This window comes from Atta colombica, unplaced genomic scaffold (genome assembly GCF_001594045.1).
Source record: "Atta colombica isolate Treedump-2 unplaced genomic scaffold, Acol1.0 scaffold56, whole genome shotgun sequence".
NCBI classification, from domain to species: Eukaryota; Metazoa; Arthropoda; class Insecta; order Hymenoptera; family Formicidae; genus Atta; species Atta colombica.
In genome coordinates this window covers 808,762-826,545 of record NW_017259546.1, presented here as the reverse complement: position 1 = coordinate 826,545, position 17,784 = coordinate 808,762, and the positions used below count along the sequence as shown (strand labels likewise).

General features: G+C 32.7%; 1 protein-coding gene across 2 annotated transcripts in view; it reads left to right on the top strand.

The window, feature by feature from the left end:
• Positions 1-4,077: 4,077 nt before the first annotated feature.
• LOC108692028 (coiled-coil domain-containing protein 39) overlaps positions 4,078-17,784 on the top strand; it is a 121,482-nt gene continuing 107,775 nt past the window's right edge. For both annotated transcript variants that reach the window (XM_018200123.1, XM_018200124.1), the window contains exon 1: positions 4,078-4,269. In XM_018200123.1, coding sequence (XP_018055612.1) covers positions 4,168-4,269 — 102 coding nt within the window. In that variant the 5' untranslated portion in view covers positions 4,078-4,167. The remainder of the gene's footprint in view (positions 4,270-17,784) is intronic.

Sequence of the window (17,784 nt, the reverse complement as noted above, 5' to 3'; positions counted from 1 at the left end):
ATTCTACTAACCTTTGATAAGCAAGAATCAATAAATTAAACTGACAGAACTAGATGGGTTCTTGTAGCAAAATTAAAATTATAAAATGTAAATCAAAATAATTGAAGTATAATAAATTTCTGCATTAAAAAATATAATTATCAATTTTCAAGGAAAATGTGGATAAAGATAACGTTCGAACTTTATTGTTATTGTATCAATCGTAAAAAGAGAAAAAGTTTTACAAATAATACGCAATCAATATACAGAGATCACAAAACAACCAATAACAATAAAAATTGCAAAAAAGAAGATCAATAATTTAAGATCACAATATTTATACTATCTCAATAAGATTAAACAATCAAGAACGCTTGCCATCCATTGCACTGATGCAGTTTGGCATATTCCATTGTCTCAAATAATTATCAGCAACATGATTTCATTTTTCTTCTATTGATATTCATTTTCTTCGATATCTGAAGTCTAAAATATTGTATATTAGTTATTATGTATGTAAATATTATTTTTAATATTTATGATATATTCGATACAAGGAAATAAAAATTATAATTTTAATAGTTGCCTTTAAATATTCATTTTTTAGTATTTTATAGATGACTCTAAAGTCTAAAATACAATACGAAGGAATAGTGATAGCGATAAGAATAACATGATTTCAATCTATCAGAAATCAGATACACTAGAATATACACTTTCTGATAGGTTGACATCGTGTTATTTCTATCGCTATTCCTTCGCATTGTGTTTAAGACTTAACTGTTTCAGGAATGAAAAAGCATAAGTTAGTACTTTTGTTGCGAATTCCATGCTGCAAAAAGATTCTCCAGCTAAGAATCTTATGGGTATTCTCTACATATATGCATTGATGTAGTCTAGTGCTGCTCTGACATGGTGCTGCCCTAACACAGTGCTACCCTGACACAGTGCTGTCCTAACACAATGCGAGTGCAGAACTACATTGGATTAATGTGACCTGGTACAGAATTAAGTTTGAAACCAATAACATATATTACAACTAATGATAATAAGCATAAATATTTTTATTATCAAAAGTATTTGTTTTTTATCATATATAATTATATACTTCTTTGTTCGAGTATTCATTCACGAGTATTCATTATTTTTAACTTTTGACCTTTCTTCTTTTATTACACATAACATATCTTCTATTTCATCATCGCTACTACTTGTTTCTAATAATTCATTTATAATAAATAATTTTAATCTTTCTTTATCTATCATTTTGTAATTTTTTGCTGCTTTTTGTTTGTTCGAACACCAAACTACACTAACAAAAATGTCAGTGCAACATTTCTTGAACTCATTTAGTTTATTCGGTTGGTCTGAATACAAATTCAGCACTACACTGAGTCAGTTTTCATTTGTCAAATACGGCAATTTAAACGCAGTAATGCATACAACCCGAATGCGTGTCGAAAAAGTTCGCACTCAGTGCGCACTAGTGCAGTCTATCGAATCGGTCATTAGAGTCATTAGATTCAAAGATAGTCTTTGAATTGTAGAATGTATTTTTGCACAATTGTATCTTGTCTTTGAATATATGGAGATACTTTATCCAATAGATTGTTAAATATTGAAAATCCATTCTAGAAGAATCATACAAAAAAGATTCTATACTTTCATACCCAACAAACGAAAATGGATTGAAATGAATGAATGGATTGAAATCCATATTTCTTCTTGAATATATTTAATGTGCGATTCGAAGATTGTAGTAGTGATCATTTAGCCGCTACTAATTAAAAAAGAGACTTCACAACGATGAAATTAAAGAGACTCTCTATGCTGCATTCTTGAAATTAAACACGATTGCAATTGCGAATGTTGAAACTAATATTTGAACATCACTGATGATGAACGGAGACGAAACGTTCGATTTTGTACGTGTAAGGGTGCAAACCCATGCAGCGGAATAGCGGAACAAATCATAATGAGAAATGCATTTAATTCTGTACTTAGATACATGATAATAAAAAATGAATGACAAATACAATATTTAAACGTCATTTATGGACTTGTTGATCCCGCTTACGCTCATTACGCTCCATGGAGATGAAGAGATTCGAAACCGCATAACGAAAATTGTGGAACGCTCGTGATTGGTTCTGCTCTCGTTCCACTATTCCGCTATGTTTGCGCCCTAAGGTTTAGAATCCCATGAGATGGATTTACCGCGTTTCGCGTAACCGCGTAATCAATCAATAATCAGTAAAACGCGAAACCACAACAGCGGATTACTTCTGATTGGTTATGCGGTTACGCAATACGCGATAAATATACCTCATGGGATTTTAGCCTTAGATCTAAGAAATACTATTTACATATAACGCTCGAATAACTGCGTCACATTTAAGCTCTCAATCGTCTGAATTAATTTCTAATTATATTTATTTGTTATCTCAAGAGCTCATTTTCATCTTATTGTAATTATTTGAAACTTATTATATTTATTTTAAAATATTATTTTTATTTCGATATATTTAAAAAATTAGAATTTCATTTGTTTATTTGATATATTTAAAAAATTAGAAATTCATTTGTAAATTTAATACCTTAATGTTGATATAAATTATGACTTTTTTTTTAGTTGGAGAATAGTAGGTCTCTAATCGATGCAATTATTAAATTTGAAAAAGGAAAGTAAAGAAAAGCGTCCACACGATCTCTCGAGATTTAAAATATTTATATAAATTATGATTTGCGGCAGCAAATAGCTAACATCATATACTCAAATAATATTATCTACAATCATCAAAGTACAACTATTTCTATTCTAGAACTTGAGTCGGTATTCATCGTCAATCTTATTTCAAGACTGTCTTAAGTAATGTCTTAAGTAATGTCTTAAGACGCTAATGCGTCTTTGATTGGTTCGTAATATTTCAAGACTGAAGGCCATGGCACTTTTCGTAACAGTAATTATAACACGTACCGTAAGCCAATCATAGAGAATTCTTTTGAATTCTTAATTCTAATTGGCTGATTCTTAGGGGCTCCACACAATCAAAGGAACAGAAAATAGAGAATAAGAAATTCAATCTATCAGAAATTATGTATTGTGGAATATACAGTTTCTGACAGATTGAAATTTTTATTCTCTGTTCTCTGTTCCTTTTACTGTGTGGAGTCCCTAAGAATTTTCCTTTCATTTCATAAAATAAAAGACTCTTATGGTTTATTTTCTTATGCTTTATGTTTTATGCGTTATGCAAAACGTCTGTGCTCCTCGCTTTATGACCACAGCCAATGTATAGTGCATAAGGGAATCAATCAATCGAAATTCTTCTTTTTCATGGACTAGGAGGAAAGGAAAGATTTTGATTAGTTGATTCATTTATGCACTGTACGTTATGCGTTATGCAAAAGTCTGTGCTGCAGCCTCAGGATCGTATTTCGTATTTTATGTTTATCTTTATGACAGAAATGTGATTGGATGATTTTCTTTATGCACATGTTTATGCGGCTATGCAAGTGGAATGGTCCTTACTTTACGGAAAGTATGTGCCGGAAGGTGTGGTTTTGAACTTAAGACGGTCTTAAGTATAAGAACTTACAATAGGTTTGTTTTTTATTACTGCTCTTTTTGAACTGGTACACACAGTGCAATAAATTAAAGTGAAACAAATATATATTTGTTTCGTTTCAACTTATTGCACCGATTCAGAGTGTAGCAATAAAAAACAGACCTTATAAATACTGGCCTTGGATCGAGAACTCGGACGGATTCCTAGCATTATGGACACAAGGCTTAAAAAGGGTTTAAAAACTCAATAGGCCTAGTTTATATCGTACACTTGATACACGTACTAACTAGTAACTTTCCATTAAGTTATTTTAATTTCAGCGATGTATTTAAAGAATAATGTACATTGTACAATATACATCATAATGATTAATGAAATACATATATCATGTATATGTTTCAACATATCGCCGAAATTAAGATCATTCAATAGAAAGTTACTAGTTAGTACCCGTATCAAATGCTCGATGGAAACTAGGCCTTCTTTTTGCTCATGTGTCGTTAATTATTATACCTACTAAATACAAACGGTGTCATGTTGTACCTGGTTGTGCTGTATCGAAGATCTCGAATTTCTGCTGTCATTAAATTGTCACGAACGATTAGTGGAATCTCGACACATGGCGACGCGTAATATAGACATAATTCTAAATCAGCTGGGATGGCAGGATGGCTTCCGAATTCCAATAGCTAACGAGGAAAACAAATGTTTGGAGGAAGAAGTAAATTTAAGACACGGATATTTAGCTCGTTTAGATTCACGATTTCAACCGAACTCATATAAACTCGATTAGCGATTAATTTAACCGGCAGGATTGTTCAAAACAGCAATACGATTCGTTAATCTATCTTTTTATGTATTAAATGAAAAATTAATAATTTTTGTGTTAACAAAATATTATTATTATTTGCAATTGATTAGTTAATCGCAGTGTAAACCGGTTGGTTGAAGAGTTCCTTTATAAAAATAGTTCTCTCCATTCATTAGAAGAATTAATTGCCATTGAAACAATTCTTCAACAAAAATATATATGCACAAAAATATATAGCGCGTTTATCTATGAACTTTTGACTCTCAAGTCCTAGAGCCGAAACATCAGAGGCGCCAAAAAAGAAGACATTAGATAATTTTAAAGACATGAGGTGTTTTCCAACAATGTGTATAAGTGACACAGTGTAACACTGTCTTACATAAAGTATTCTAACTACGACACAGTGTTACACTAAAAAGCTGTTTTCCAGCTAAGACACAGAGACGTTACACTGTGTTTTACTGTGTAAGATACTTGTTGAAACGTAGTTCAGTTTCATATTGTAACATCAAAATTGCTTGCAGTCTTCTATTCTTATAATTATATTCTTATATTTAGTGTATCAATAGATTTATGATTTTTATTTAGACTTAAGTTATAATTTTTTCAGAATTTTAGTGATTTTTGAAGGTTTTATTACAAAATAAGTATGGCTACCAAATAAGTTTTTGAAAAGTTGATAACATTGACACATTTTACACACTTGTATTTAACTTTTTGAAGTATTTTCTAACAACATACACAAATAAGACAGTATAACAATGTGTCTTACATAAAGTATACCAACTATGACAGTGTTATACTGTTCGACACTGTAATACAAGAGTATAAAATATGTCAATGTTACCAATTTTTCAAAAAGTTATTTGATAACCATACTTATTTTGCAATAAAATCTTCAAAAATCGCTAATTCTCAAAAAATTATAACTTAAGTCTAAATAAAAATCATAAATCTATTATTGATACAGTAAATATAATTATAAGAATAAGAATGGAAGACTACAATGTATTCTGGTGTTACACTATGAAACTAAACTGCATTTTAACAAGTCTAATACAGTCTCTGTCCTAGCTGAAAAACAACTTTACAGTTTGAGCAATGCACTGTTTTCCAGCTAGGATATAGAGATGTTATATTATGTTCCACTGTACTTGGAATGCAGTTTAGTTTCATAGTGTAACACCAGAATGCATTGTAGTCTTCCATTCTTATTCTTATAATTATATTTACTATATCAATAATAGATTTATAATTTTTATTTAGACTTAAGTTATAATTTTTTGAGAATTAGCGATTTTTGAAGATTTTATTGCAAAATAAGTACGGTTATCAAATAACTTTTTGAAAAATTGGTAACATTGACATATTTTACACGCTTGTATTTAGCTTTTGACAATGTCGAGCAGTGTAACACTGTCATAGTGAAATACTTTGTATAAGAAGATAAAATAATTTAACCTAAAATGTTAAATATTAAAAGATTCCTTTGATAAATTTAAATCTAAAAAGGGAATTTATCCTTTGATAAATTTAAATCTAAAAAGGGAAATCATTCAAGGCAATAGGAGTCAAACACAAGTTGTTTTTGAAACGAAATTACATACATTTAATTACAATAAGATTTAAAGAACGACTCCGAATTTGAGCTATCCTCGGCTTAATATAATAATAATTAAATAATATATTACAAACACGTAAACATCACCGAAATTTTTCGAGAATAAAGAATAAGAATTTCAACCTATCAGAAATCGTGTATTGTGGAATACATAGTTCCTGATGAAATTGAAATTCTTATTCTGTTTTCTTCCCTGTTCCTTTTATTGTATGGAGCTCCTAACACTGTGTCTTACACGAAGTTAAATAAGAAAATCATTCAAGGCAATAGGAGTCAAATGAAATCCTTACTGGTTGAATCACATTCGACATACCATCGAAAAATTTCATATTATTTAATACGAAACGGTATTATTTAATTGTTATATTAAGCTGAGGAAGCTAACTCAAATTCGGAGTCCTTTCCCTTACACTGTGTCACCTGTGTACGTTATTAAACACTCAAAAGCTAAATATAAACGTAAAATAAAATATGTCAATGTTACCAACTTTTCGAAAAGTTATTTGATAGCCGTATTTATTTTGCAATAAAATTTTTAATTAAAAATTCTGAAAAATTCTAAAAAATTATAATTTAAATTAATCTAAATAAAAATCATAAATCTATTATTGATACACTAAATATAATTATGAGAATAAGAGTGGAAGACTACAATGCATTCTGGTGATACTATAAAATTAAACTGCGTTCCAATAAGTATCTTTCACAGTAGAACATAATGTAATGTTTTGTGTCCTAGCTGGAAAAAAGCCACTGTCGTGTCTTACACATTCATACTCTGGGTATTCTGTACATGTCTACCGACAGTTATCAGTGTCGTAAAGTAACGACAGCCAATGAGAATCAAGCTTTTTTCCTAGTCCTTGCCATTGATTATCGTTAGTTATCGACAGTGATAATTATCAGTAGACATGAACAGAATGTGGATCCTTCTGTACTCTGTAACTCGTTATACAATGTGAGCTTTTTTACTACATAAAATATCTGTGCAACTCTCATTATGAGCACATAATGATTGCACAACGAGTATACAGAATACAGGGATTGGGAAGCTTTTTAATAAGCAATACTGTATAACATAATGTTTCATCTTCGTTTAATATTAACAATTAACAAGGATGTAATGATTCTGTATTATACTTTGTCATCTGTATATTGTTGGAAAACACCCACGGACTGCATCATCATGTAAATTGATGAAATGGAAATGAAAAAGATAATACATGAAGAGGCCAGTCTATCTCTTTCTATTCGACTAATAGAAAGAGAAGGAGATTGATCATCTTCCTCTCTCTTATTTTTGATTACATACTATTTACGAATGCTCTTTGGATAATTTCTAGTGTGTCTAACAGCGAATTCGATAAACTGGACTAGTGGTCTGGCACTTTTTCAATGCCTCACATTCGGCTTGTGCGCACTGTATCAGTGTGTTCAGATTGTCGACAAATGAAAACTAACCCAGTATAGTGCTGAATTTATAATATTCATTACCACCAAACGAATGAACTGAACGATTTCAAGAAATGTTGCGCTGACGTTTATGATGCACAGTGTGCAGTTTGACATAGCACCAAAGTTTTGTATTCACACCATGTCAGGGTAGTATCAGAGGAGTGTAGGGCAATTGCTCACTATCCAATTGCGCACAAGTCAATCACAGCGCTAAAAAAAAAACCTAAAACTTCCTATGTCCCAGAAGTCGTTGTGATTGGCAGTGAGCAATTGCTATAGTGTGCAATTAAACCGCTCTCGTATCAGAGCAGAGTCAGTGCATGTATGTCGAATTCGCTATAAGTGGCCTAGTTTCTTATCCTGCTTAAAAAAATTGATAGAATTGAGTATGATAGAGATTTAAAATCTATCTGTCCCTTATCGCTTCTATTTTGTTTTTGTTCCCGTATTTTCAGGATGAATACTGATACTTTACTGAATATTTCAATCGTATCTATTATGACTAAAAGTCATATTAATCATTTCACTAGACCATAATTTTTATATGGTTTATACGAAACCATAAAATGTAATGTAGATACTGATTCATAAGAATTTCCTAATAATTTTGAATCTGTCCGAAGTAATATGAAAATATCCAGATACCTACCATATTGTTTTGCATCTCCTTTTTTCGATATCGTGTAGACGATACAGTTCTATGTGGTATTTCCGAAGTTTCTGATTTTCTATCAGAACAAATATGAAACTTCGGATATCGATGCGCATATGCGGGGAACCGAATCTCGCGTATATGGCTCTATACGAAAATTCCAAAGTTTCTACGGTTCTATCGGAACAAATATAAGACTTCCGATCAGACATATCGTTTTCAATGCACATATCCCGAGAATCGAATCTCGCGTATATAGTTATACGGAAATTCCAAAGTCTCTACCGTTCTATCGGAACAAATATGAGACTTCCGATGAAAACGTATTGTTTTCAATCCATGTATTCCGAGAACTGAATCTCGCATATGATATGACTACAGATGCTACAATCTTAACTTAATCAAGTTAAGTTCTCTCAAATTAAAAAGTAAAACACAAATGGTATTATTTCTTGTTATTTATATAAACTTACTTTTTTAAGAAAAAGTAAAAAAAAGCGCTAAGCATGCGTGCTTTTCGTGAAGAATCATTTGGACCGGTTTCACCAATTATAATACTTAATTGGTCGTGGAATTGACCAATTGTGTTTGTGTTTGCTGTTTAATAGAATTGACTACTTATGATTAACAGTTAATCATTCAGTTTAATTGAGTGAAACCGGCTTTTTGTATATAATATTAAGTATCCAATCCAATTAATAGTAGTTTTACTTTTTTTTCAAGAATATTCTTATTGAAGGTCTTCTTATTTATTTATATTATCAACCTAATTTTAATTCTCCGTAAAAAATTATTACTCTTAGAAAAGAATTAATGAAAAATTAAAATCCAGATGCTACAATCATAACTAATCAAGTTAAATTCTATCAAATTAAAAAGTAAAACACAAATGGTATTGTCTCTTGTTATTTACTTAACTCTAATGATATATATTATTTGTATAAAAGATTTCTTATCAACAAAATTGATGCCAAGTGAAATTCCTCAAAATTTTATGTAATATTCGTAAAAAAGATTTGATATCAAGAACTAGCAAAGTTAAATCCCATTTTTTTATATCATGTCAAATTAAATAAATAATGAATGTTACTTTATATATATCTAAGCAGCGTCAAGCATTTTTACATGAAAAATTTTTCTATTTAAATTACATTTTTTTCGTTTTATATGGTTAACTCTTTAATTTTTGTGATAACACTTAAATTGAGCGAGGTAATGCAATTTTGTGATAATGTTTTGTATAATATTTTGAAGGGGAATTAAATAACTACTAGTTGGAAGAGAAAATGTCTTTGAATGAATTGTGATATAATAATTTCATTTAAGAGGAATTTAAACAATTTAGATTGGAATAGGAAGATTCTTCAATAAGATATGGTATACGTATATTTATGTTTCATTGCATAACAATTAAAGATAGTATCATTTGGATTAATTAAATAATAATACAAATAGTATCACTTGGGTTTTACTTTTGATTTTGATGGAATGAGAATTTAACTTGACGCCACAGTTGTCGATATTAATTCTTTTATACAAATGATACATGTCAATAGATTAATATTCATCATTTATTTAATTTGGCATGGTATAAAGAAATGGGATTTAACTTTGCGCTCTTGATATCAAATCTTTTAAAGGAATCAGGTACATATCATTAAAAACAAGATAATCAATAGGCTCTAAAGAAAAATCTAAAAAATAAGAAATAAAATGCCAATTTGAGTCAACACTGGTTATTCGTGTATATTTTATATTCAAAATAAAAAATCTCTTTCTTTTTTAAATTGGTAGTAATTTGATGATCAAGATTAACTTGGACTTTCACAATTTTTTCGTATTTTATACGTTAATAGTTTATACTCCTATGCGCTATCATATGTAATTTTGTAATTAATAGTTTAAGTAAATTTCTTTGTACAGAAGAAGACCTTGACTGTAGATCGAAACGTATATGTTTTAATATTCATTTTGAATAAATAAATATAAAATGAATAAATAAATATAAAATACACGAATAACCAGTATTGACTCAAATTGGCTCAAATTTATTTATTATTTAAACATATCATTGAAGTTAATATTATTTATATAATTTGGTATCCGAATTACATGGAATTTAATGGCGCCAATTGATGATATCAAATCTTTTACGAATATGATATAAAATTTTGAGGAATTTCACTTGGCGCCAATTTTGTTGATATGAAATCTTTTATACGAATGATACATATCATTAGAATTAAATAACAAGAGACAATACCATTTGTATTTTACTTTTTAATTTGATAGAACTTGATTAGTTATGATTGTAGTATCTGGGTTTTAATTTCTCATATATTAATTTTTTTCGAAGAGTAATAATTTTTGACAGAGAATTAAAGTTACCATTACTTAATTGAAATAAGATCTTCAATGACAATATCCTTGAAGAAAAATTAAAGCTATTATTAATTGGGTTGGATATTTAATATTATATATAAAGAGCCGGTTTCATCAACTCGATTGAGCTAAATCAGTGATTAACTATCAACCATAAGTGATCAGTTCTACTAAACAGCAAACACAATTATTCAGTTCCACGGCTAATTAAGTAATTGGTGTTGGTGAAACTGGTGATTCTTCACGCTTAGCGCTTTTTTTACCTTTTTTTAAAAAAATAAATTTGTATAAATAACAAAAAATAGTACCATTTTGTTTTACTTTTTAATTTGATAGAACTTGATTAGTTAAGATTGTAGTATATAAGCTTAAATCCGCTGTTTGTTCATAGGTGGCATTAGTGAGCGTACAAAGCTACTCTGGGCACACAACACACTTTTTTTTATGTGTTTGACATCTGTCATTAACCAGTGTACATCATCAGCAATTTCATACAGCAACATGCATTTTTTTTTTCGTAATTATGTTTTTGCTAAAAAAAAGCATATGCGAGAAGCTTTGCTTTTCTGTTTCAATTTGAAGAAATCGGCTGCCGAATCGCATCGAATGCTTGTAAAGGCCTATGGCGACAATGCTTTATCAGAAACAACATGCAAAAATTGGTTTCGCCGGTTCAATGACGACAATTTTGATCTGAGTGACAAGAAGTATGAAAATCGGCCCAGGAAGGTTGAGGACTATCAATTGCAGGCTCTTTTGGACGAGGACGATACTCAATTGCAAAAAATGCTTGCCGAGCAATTGGGTATTTCTCAAGCATTTTCATGCGGCTACATGCCATGGGGAAGGTTCAAAAGATCGGAAAATGGGTGCCACATAAATTGAACGATAGGCAGATGGAGCGACGCCAAAACACATGCCAAATTCTGCTTGCCAGACAAAAAAGAAACTCGTTTCTGCATCAGATTGTGATAGGCGATGAAAAGTGGATCTATTTTCAGAATCCTAAATTCCGCATATCTTGGGTTGATCCCGCCCAATCATCAACATCTTCCTCAAGATCAAATCGCTTCAGACGGAAGACGATGCTGTGCGTTTGGTAGGATCAGGAGGGTGTCATCTACTACGAGCTGTTAAAATCTGGTGAAACTGTTAATGCTCACTGCTACCACCAACAACTGATCAAATTGCATCGTGCTCTGCGTGAAAAAAGGCCGCATTATCGGAAAAGACATGATAAGCTGATTTTCCTCCTCGACAACGCACCATCGCACATGTCAACAATGATCCAAAACTATTTGGAGACACTCAACTGGAAAGTGCTACCCCATCCCGCTTACTCACCAGACCTGGCACCTTCTGACTATCACCTGTTTTCGTCGATGGGCCACGCGCTCGCTGAGCGGCACTTCGATTCTTACGAAGACATCCGAAAAATGGCTTGATGAGTGGTTTGCCTCGAAAGGTGATGAATTTTTTTGGCGTGGTATACACAAATTGCCCAAAAGATGGGAAAAATGTATAGTTAGCGAGGGCAAGTACTTTGAATAAATTTGTTTTTGCTTTCTAGGAAAAAAAAATGTGTTTTTCTAAAAAACAGCGAATTTAAGCTTATACACCTGGTATCTAGATTTTAATTTTTTATTATACAGAAAGGCGAAAATGTAAATCAAAATTAAAATGGGTGCGAACACAAAATGAAGATAGGACAATGTTCCTGTATGTGTGATTTTTTGATCCGCAGAAATTTAGTTTCCTGCGCTTCCCTTTACCAGGTATGTAAATATGAAACCGGAATTTTAGCCCAATAGACGGCCATAGCTATCAATGTAGTTGCCGTCAGACAGCGCCATTTCCTTGTTCTGACATCTGACAAAGATTTTCAACTCACAACAATACAAGTTTCATACAACAGTATATTTGTAATAGAACATGTCGAATTTTGTACCTGGAAACTACGATTTGCAGACAGCATTGATTTTCTGTTACCATTTGAAGAAAACTGCAGAATCGCATCAAATGTTTGTCGAAGCTTATGGTGAGCATGCTCTTGGTAAATCACAGTGCTTTGAGTGATTTAAAAAATTCAAAAGTAGCGATTTTGAGAAACGAAGAACGTGGAAAACCACCGAAAAAGTTTGAAGACAACGAATTGCAAGCATTGTTGGATGAGGATGACGCTCAAACTCAACAACAACTCGCGGATCAATTGAATGTGAACACGAGAAACCGTCTCCATATGTTTGAAATCCATGGGAAAGATCCAGAAGATGGGAAAATAGGTTCCACATGAACTGAATGAAAGACAGCAGGAAAACCGAAAAACCACTTGCGAAATGCTGCTCGCCAGATACAAAAGAAAGTCATTTCTCCATCGAATTATGACTGGCGATGAAGAGTGGATATATTTTGAGAATCCTAAGCGTAAAAGATCATGGGTAACTCCAGGCGAACTATCGATATCGACTGCAAGGCCAAATCGCTATGGACGGATGACAATGCTCTGTGTTTGGTGGGATCAGAAAGGTGTGATCTTATGAGCTGCTAAAACCTGGCGAAAATACTGCTAGCGTTAATACTGAACGCTACCGACAACAAATGATCAATTTGAATCAAGCTTTGTGTAAAAAACGATCGGAATATCAAAAAATGCAACACGAAGTGATTTTGCTTCATTATAATGCACCATCACACACAGCAAAACTGGTCAAGGAAACGATTGAGGCATTTGGTTGGGAAATATTTTCGCATGCGGCTTACTCACCAGACTTGGTTCCATCCGATTACCATTCATTTGCATCGATGGGACACGCACTTGCTCAGCAGCGCTTCACTTCTTACGAAGATGTACGAAAATGGCTAGATGACTGGTTTGACTCAAAAGAGCAACAATTTTTTTGACGTGGCATTCACAAATTGTCAGGTGGAAAATGTATAGCTACTCATGGGCAATACTTCGAATAAAATATTTTTTATCATTTTCATGCAATAAACGTGTATTTTCTATAAAAAAATTCCGGTTTCATATTTACATACCTGATATACGCGACAATGCAAATCTGTTGATCCTGTTCAAACAGAATGATATCAATTTGAAACATACAATGATCATGTAAACACCGACATGTTTTATGAGAATTTCTGCGAACTGTGTTGTTGGCAACAAAAGTATGGATTCGTAGTGATAGACAGTGCGCTTATGAATGGACGATATAGAAAAGGATTTAATGAGTATGCATACCTTAACGTTGTTAGTTGTTGTCAATACATCAACTACACATTTCTTTTCGAGTGTAACATGGATAACAGCCAAAAACTCAAAGCTCGCGAGAAGATAGCGAAACAAATTGCGAAAATGAGTGATTTGATTCATAAAAAGTATCGCACTTTAAAAACCGGCAAAATAGATGAAGCTACAGCATTGGAGAAACACTTTAAGCTTACCGTTGAATCTTTGAAACAGATTGTCATACAGAGAACACCGCTAATGATGAATCTGAATAGATAACTAATTAAGAAAGAAGTCAACGTTATAAAGGATAAAAATATTAAGAAAAGAAAATCTGAAGATGTTCATGATGATGAAGATGATAATGATGATAGCTTCTGGATAATTCAATTAATACCATCGTCTAAAAAATGACGTACAAAAGAATCGAACATTACGTCGAATTCCAATTATGCATCGCCTGAACTGCACTCAATTATCATACGAACGTTCGCACGTTCCCTCAGTCGAAGACGTTTGTGAAACGCCCATTGAATCGCTTGAAACGTTAGTTAAACAATCTTTACAAATATGACAAGTTCGTGAGGAGTTGCATAATTAATTGGGGGCACTTGGACAAAAATACATAAACATGCTTCTCGGTGGTGATAGAAAGAAGGAAATCGGTCACATTTATGGCATATATTTCAACGAGAACGGCTCGATGCTCGGCGACAAATATTTGATGTAAACATAAATGACTTTGTGATCGTGATGGAGTAAAGTACAACATGGTTTGTACGAATTAATTTTCAAAAGAATCCTTGATGACACTATTTACACAGAGGATAATAAACTAACGTACAAAAGTATACTGTTGACAACGAATGCTCACAGGCACAGTCATAAAGCGGATAATCCAATAGTGAGTAGCAAAGGATACAAATATAAAAATATAATAGCACTCTTGAAGTCAGATAAAATAGAACGGGCATGCCACGTGTCAGGAATCTAAGCAACAAGTCAGATAAAAGAGTCGGAAAAGGTGTAATGCAACATGACCTTAAATGATAAATAAATAAAATCGATTATTCATTGAGACGAGCTAATGAATCGTTTCCGATTGCTTGATGCATCGCGTCAGGCAAGACACAACGCCCACGATAGCGAAATATTGTCTATTATTGAGGAGCTTCGTAAAACTGGCTTTATTAAATTGAAGCGGGATACATAGTCATTTTAGTTGACATCGAAATACCGATGAATAATGTTTTCGTAAGAACTTTGTGATATTTTATGCATTATACAGCAATAATCATAACATAACGTAACATGTTTGAGAAGAAAAGCCTCGAAAAGTGGCGACTGGTGGAAGAACTGCACGCTCCGGCGAGAAAAAATTTTCCACGCAGACGTGTCATAGTTTATGATGGATACGATGACCTGTAACAGGCTGATATGGTGAGATGTGCTCTTACACAATTCAACAAAGGTTACCACATTCTCACCGTTATCGATGTGTTGAGTAAGTATGCATGAGCTGTACTACTGAAAACCAAGAGTGGAAATGAGGTGGCTACAGCGATCGCAAAGATAATTCGAGATGATGGAAGATGTTCGAAAAATTTGCAAACCGATATGAGAAAAGAATTTTACAACGCAAAAACTCTTGAAAAAACACAACATTAATCATTATTCATTATTCAACATATTTCATAATGAAGGCATCTGTCGTTGAATGGTTCAATCGTACATTGAAAAACGATATGTGGAAACAATTTACGCACAATGGAAATTATAAATGGATCGACTTACTTCTACCTCTCGTGTCTGAGTACAATGCGCGAAAGCATCGAACTATCGATATGCGACCCATCGATATGACTCCCACGATTGCTGACAAATTCTTAAACAGGGTACAGTAGCGTAATGCTACCGGTCGTCGCAATTCAAAATGGGTGACTCGGTACGTGTGAGCAAATTCAAGATGATCTTCGAGAAAGATTACACATCAAATTGGACCACGGAGGTGTTTAGAATCCTCCAAAATACAGAAAATTAATCCTATGACCTATCTAAGGAAGATTACGTGGAAAACCGATCGCTGGAGGATTCTTTGTGTATGAGTTGCATTGCATCGCTAATCACGACGTATACGTAGTTGAAAAGATGTTGTGTAAAAAAGAAGACAAGGTTTACGTGAAATGGCTGAAATATGATAATTCGCACAATTCTTGGATACACAAGGATAGTGTATTATAAAAATAAAATTTATTACAAATTGTATAATTATTTTTTTTTCTCTATGTAAATATTTATCAAATATAAACGCACATGTTATACACATTACAGATATTACAGATTCATATACATATACATACACATACATATTCATATACATACATATGTACGTATACATATCATACTATACATAATATACATATTAAACATATTATACATCATATACAAGTGTTTTTATTAATAAAAAAAATACATAAAAAATATGAAAAAAAGAAATTAATTTATAATATTTTATAATGTCTCCATGGCAGCGTGTCGGTAGAATCTGGAACAATGTACCGCTTATCGTCGTATGGACTCAGAGCGATTTTCGTTTCGGATATGGTATATATTTCGTTCAATTTCCATCTTATGCACGACTGTCTGCACGTTATTTCATTTGTGTCATTGAGACACCGCGTATAATCATTGAACGTTATGGATGTCGCTACAACGTTGCTCTTGATGTCCCTTTACCTTTTTAATATCTTTTTTGCCATCGACGTACATTTTCGAATTCAATCGTGATCACTCTGTGGTTTTCATCTTTCATTAAACCGAGAACTTTTTTATTTATTATACTAGCAGAATGTCGTAAGCACTGTTGATCGCTCGTATCGAATCTATTGATATCGCGTTTCATAACAGCGTAAACATTGTCTCACTCAATGTGATAAATAAGGCTATCCGTGTCGGTATACATAATTTTTCATGAAAGAGCGATAACATGTACTCGTGGTGAAATTCGTACAAACACGTTTTTGATATATCGGAGGATACACATACTCATGATATTTGATATATTGGTTTGTCGAACTTCATCTCGAGTTTCTGCATTTTTATTGCGACCAGGTTCCTAGAAAAAACACTTCTGTGAAAGTTTGATTTCACGATCATTGCATCTACATCGTATCTCCCATCTCAACGCATTACGTATTGCACATTAATATAAATATAGTTACGCACATTCTCCATGATCTTGCCGAAAACCGCGTTATTCATTAATTTGAATAAGTTTTTCTCGAATTCATTCTTTTCTAAAATTTGTATTGAGTTCGTTGTACTCGCGAAGCCACAGAGATTGCACGAATTGCAGTATACGATGGATTTTTGTAATGCGGAGACCGTGACCGCTTTTTATCATACAATGTCATGAGGAGCTTCTTCTCTCATTTGCTGGGTGATTTCTCGCGCGTTAGACAGAAATCGAAATGCGCATCATGGAGATATTGCGAATACTCCAAGTCTATCTCGAGAACGTAACCCGTCGGTGAATCTGTTGCGATTCGTAACGTCAAAATTATCTACATCGTCGACTCAGCAAAAATCAGCGTATGGCAATGGTTGACACATTGCCCAACCGTATAGATTGTTAGATACGTTAACGGTTTCGATGGATCGTACGACTGTACTTATTGGCCTGTGCGTATCTGTTTGAACTCAAACATATTCGATGAATAAAATCATGTCAACGTCAGTAAGAAGTTTGAAATTGACGCGAATATGTTTCAACATCATGTCCCACGTAAAACCTGGTAGTGTGTAATAATACGCGGAATCGAGTCCATAACTGATGCAACTGTTGCGAAAATTCTTAAAAATATCGGCCAACAATCTGTTTTTAAGTGCATGTCACTATATTCACCGAGGATTCGAATGGAGAATCGCTGCTACATTTATGGCATGCGCGTAATCATTCTCGGATACAGTGTTGTCCGTTAACGAACTAAAACGATTCGCACAGAGGTAAACATGTATCTTCTAATTTTTCGACATAGTGAACTTACTCGTACGGAAATATATCTTTACGTATGAGAAAATCGAATC